Below are 5,000 nucleotides of genomic sequence, written 5' to 3' on the forward strand. Positions count from 1 at the left end.
TTTTACACTTCAAAATTTCAGGTTTCATCATGTAACTGTTAAACTTTATATCTTACAAAGGCTATTCCTATGGAAACTATTGCAAAACAAGTACAGACCTAAATCTTCTATTGAGGATTACATAGAATTACTCTAAAAAATTATCTTGGCAGATCTCGGCGTCAGTGACAACCATGTTTCATCGTATGTTTGGACGACGGAGGTCTCCTGTGGAAGGGGAACCCAATGCAGACTCTGGCACTGAGGCCACAGAAGGACAGGCAGACATTGTCAACAGTGATGATTTCGTCTTGTTAGGTGAGATGCTGTTTTTTTCGCTCTTTTTTTTTTCCCCCTTCTCTTTTTTTGGTATGTATTTTTTATTTTTCCATTGTTCCATTTCTTCCTCCCCAACATCTTTTTCTTCACCTCTTCATGTTATTCTTTGCTGTGGCCTCTACGCATTTATGCTCCAGCAAAAGCCAGCAAAAGCAATAGTCAGGAAAAATAGAGCTCGGACTAGTTCCTTCACCCGTTAATGCTAGAACTCATAGCATACATACCCTTGTCCGTGCTGACTTTTGTTTAGCAATTTTATGTGTACGTAGAGGGCACCACAAATTATTAGTTACCAAGGAACCAATAGCTAATGCCACCTGATCTCACCTCTTTACCCTTTTCTTTGATTTTCAGTGAGTTATTTATTTCTATTGCTAATAGCATTGTTAGTAAAATAGTATCAGTAACAATGATGATGATAACAGTAGTAATGATAATGCTAATAGTAATAGTAAAAATAATGGTAATATTAATGATAATGATAATAATGATAATGATAATAGTAATAGTAATAATAATGATAATAATAATAATAATAATGACGATAATGATAATATTAATGATTATGATGATACTAATAATAGAAATGTTCATATTAGTTTCAAAAAGTCCCCAAAAATACTAAGGATAGAAAAATCAGGCTTACTAATTGCCACCTTGGTGATAAAGTACTTGTGGAGCTATCTATGTATAATCAAAATTTACAAAACAGAACTGTAGTGGACAATATATGCACATGGTACCAGAGGGTTGATTAATAGTCTGTACTACGGGAAAGTCTACAATATCTCTCTTGCCATGATGTCAGTATTGAGACCTGTTGACCTTTGCTGGGGTGTCAAAAGGGAGGCCACAATGATCACTGAAGTTAATGCAGGTAGTCCTTCACTTTCTGTAAATTGTATTTTGTATTTACCAGTGGGTGCTGTTTCATACACTTTTTAATGCATCTATATTTTATTCTCTTGCTTTGTGTGGGCCTCCCTCAAAAATTCTATACTTCTCCAGAGAAGCTAAGGTACTTGGAAAAATTTAATGAGTACCTTGAGCCATTCTTAATGTAAGATACAGGCATGTTTTTAAGATGCTATGATTAACTTTTTTCTCTAAACTATCCATATAAGCCACCCAGAGGCTGCCAATACTTTTTTCTTTAAACTGTATGACTACCTGTATGTATACTGGAAAAAATAATCATCTTTCATTCAAACACATTGTATATAACAAGAGAAAGAGACACTCATCTTTTCCTTATATAGGAAGAGAATGGCAATTACTTTGATAATTAAAACAAAAACCAGGGAATGTCTTATGTAATTATATAAATTGTGCTGTAAAAATACTAATTGCTACTCAGATCTCTTATAAGTTCCATACACCTACAAACAAGTCAAACTAACTCCCTATTTTAAACTTTTCTGGCATTTTAGGTGATACTGAAAGTCAGCAAAGCACAATGTATGATCCCCCTCCTGGCTATACTGTTGGTGGGGCTAATGCCTTTTTACCCTATGGGCTTGACCCTTCTGCGAGACCAGAAGCTGGGCAGAGGTAAGGTGTCATAATTTGAATGTCTTTTGGAAAGTTGGAATTTACAGTAAGTTGAGTGTTATGGAAGTGTGAATTGTTGATTGGTTTTTTGTTGTGTAAGGTATGATTAATGTGTGGATTATGTCTAAATGTATTTTTTTCTTCTTCTCCTTCTTCTTCTTATTCTTATTCTTCTTCTTTTGATATGTGAATGTAAATATTCAAGCCAAATTCTGTTCGCTGTTAATGTCTTCTTCTAGTATTGGGGATGAGAGTAATTTTTCTTTTTCTTCTTCTACTTCAACTTTGTCTTCTTCTTCTCTTTCTTTGTAATGATTGTTCCTTACACTTCCAGGCCAACAAGCACCGAGGTTCAGACAGCAATAGATGGCATCCCTTTCAAACTGGGATCCAACGTCCTGTTACAAGGAGACGCAGATAGTTGCGACATCAGCTCTATTTCGCAGATGATCCACAGAATCAATAGCTTTAACTGGGATGAATATGAATACAGCTTCCAACTGGAAAAAAGTGTTTTGCAAGAGTTCAGCACAAGAGAACAGCCAGATCCGGAGTAAACTTTTTTTTTTTTCTGTTCTTTTCTTTTTTATTTCCCCTTTGCATAATGTTAATACCAACATTTTTCTTTTACTTTTATGTTCCTGAAAATCTCACAAATCCTGGAATGATGAATGTTGAAATAATAATGTCCAATAATGACTGAAACATGAAATGAAATGACTTGTAATACCATTACATATTCCTAATTTTTATTAGTATCATTTGCTCTAATCTGTTTATAGAATTCACAAAGTTGTTTTTTAATACTCATTAGAATATGTCTCTTGATTATTATAAAAAAAAAAAAATGGCTGAAAAATCCATTGCCATTTTACCTACATTAGTGGAATGTTTCACCATTTTTTTATTTTTCTATTTTTTCCTGTATTTTTTTCTTAATACTTTTTCCTTCTTCCTCTTCTTCATCTTTGTCATCTTTGTCATAAGTTTCTGTTTCCTTTCTTTTTGTTTATTAATTTGTCTAATTGTTTTCAGATTTATTTAGATTTTATACAGATAATTTGATTTATATGAAAATTCTATGTAAGCTACATACATTAATATTAATATTGATATTGTATATGAATATGTATGTTTATATTATGTGAGCATTATTATATATTGATATCAAGTTTGTATTTGTTAATATTTACAGGAATATTATATATCAGTATCAATGTTTTCATCAATATTATACCCTCAGTATATTTAATTACTTAATTACAATTTATTTTCTCTGACTCTACGTCTAGACCAACACTTAGTAGTATACCCTTCTCAGGCTTATTATAAATATAGACTTACATTTTATACCCTTTATACAATGGTCTACACATGATTCTCCACAAAGAGAATTAAAGCTCTTACGCAATGAGTCGTCTTCTCTGGTAGTTTCTAGTTATTAGAAAGAGAAGTGTATAAGGTTTTATATTTATGTATCGTGTGTGTGTGTATGTGTGTTTGGGGTTTGTTTTTTGTTTGTTTTTTATTTGTTTGTCATAGCTTTTGACAGTTTATGCAGTAACAAATTTCTGATCATTGCCTTTAAACTTATGTAAATAGATATATTGACTTTGCTAGATATTCTCATCTCATTATGCAATGCTCCATGTAAGGTCAATTTGCTTATGAGGTCCCGTTACCCTGGTTTTATCCAATTTTTGCCTGTTATTTTCTCCATATAGTACTTAATTGCCTGTGAATTGGAAGAAACTAATAGTGTAAAGGGAACCAAATAGTTGCAATAGTTGATATCAGAGTGAATGTGGAATGAAATTCTATTTAAATGAAGTTAGTCTTGTGAACAAAAACTTAACCCACCCAAGGTTAATTACAGTGTTTGTTTGTATTCACTCTATGGTAAAGAAGCAAAGAGAGAGATTGTCATGAAATGTGAACATGAGCAGATAGAGAATAAACCAATGGATTGGTTGTTTAGAGTAGTAAAGATTAATAATCACTTTTGTAATGTTTTCTGTATATATACTGATAGCATATCTCACTGAAACTCATATGTGTTGACATGCATTATATAGATAGAGAACAATTCAGATTTCCACCTGCTCAAATCATTCTTTAGTCAGGTTATTTACCAATGTTTTATGTATATATATTTACATATGCATTACTCATGTTGAATTGTTATACTGACACTAATCTACATTAGAGGATCCTTTTCAATAGGTCTTTCTTTTTCTTACTAGCATTTAAATAGGTCAATGATGCCTCATCCTTTTTCTTCTTCTTCTTCTTCTTCTTCTTCTTCTTCTTCATCTTTGTTTTCAGTACCTATTCTCTTTTGGGGAATGTTATTCCAATGCTGCCAAGAACATATGATGGTCACTATAGTTTTGTTTTGTGCAGTGTCTTTACACATAGATTGTTCCACAGGTATTCAGCCACTAAGGTGTCATATAGTAGATCTTGTAACCTCTCATGATTTCACCTTTCCTTGAAATTTTACAAAAAAGTTTTTATTTTTTTACTAATGCCATTAATGCTTATCTTATTATTATAGACATTATAAGTATCATAACATTATTGACATTACTAATAGCATCCCCCTGTATTTGCTCCTCTGTTTTCCCTGACCCACCAAAATCATATATCCTCCCTCTGTCCTCTTCACCCATTTCCTTGACCATGTCTCCATTCATTCCTCCAGCATTTATTTTTACGCTGATGGTTCCAAATCCACCTCTTCAAATACACCCTCCCTCCTGAATCTAGTGTCCTTACTACAGAACTGTATGCACTCCGTTTTGCCTTAAAACGCATATACTCATTGCCTTCTTCCTCTTTCATTATTTTTACTGACTCCCGTAACTCATTAACCCTTATAAAGTCTATGCACTTGACCAATCCCCTTGACTATAAAATCCAGAACTGGTTGTTCTACCTGTCCACACACCATAAATCTATCAGATTTTGCTGGGTGCCCAGCCAAGTTGGAATCCCTGGCAATGAACAGGCAGATACTCTAGCACGCTACGCCGTCATGTCCACATCACACCAACCACGCTTCTCACATATTCCAGCCATGGATTATTATCCCCACTTAAGACCTTCCTGTATACCCAATGGCAATCTTT

At 33.4% G+C, this 5,000-nt stretch overlaps 1 protein-coding gene across 4 annotated transcripts in view; it reads left to right on the top strand.

Moving 5' to 3' along the window:
* The window catches only part of LOC113811160 (uncharacterized), a 14,763-nt gene extending 10,674 nt beyond the window's left edge, over positions 1–4,089 (top strand). For all 4 annotated transcript variants that reach the window (XM_027362840.2, XM_027362839.2, XM_027362838.2 and 1 more), the window contains 3 exons: positions 153–297; positions 1,749–1,869; positions 2,204–4,089. In XM_027362840.2, coding sequence (XP_027218641.2) covers positions 174–297; positions 1,749–1,869; positions 2,204–2,426 — 468 coding nt within the window. In that variant the 5' untranslated portion in view covers positions 153–173 and the 3' untranslated portion in view covers positions 2,427–4,089. The remainder of the gene's footprint in view (positions 1–152; positions 298–1,748; positions 1,870–2,203) is intronic.
* The last annotated feature ends 911 nt before the right edge of the window (positions 4,090–5,000 follow it).

Source organism: Penaeus vannamei, chromosome 42 (genome assembly GCF_042767895.1).
Source record: "Penaeus vannamei isolate JL-2024 chromosome 42, ASM4276789v1, whole genome shotgun sequence".
NCBI lineage: Eukaryota > Metazoa > Arthropoda > Malacostraca > Decapoda > Penaeidae > Penaeus > Penaeus vannamei.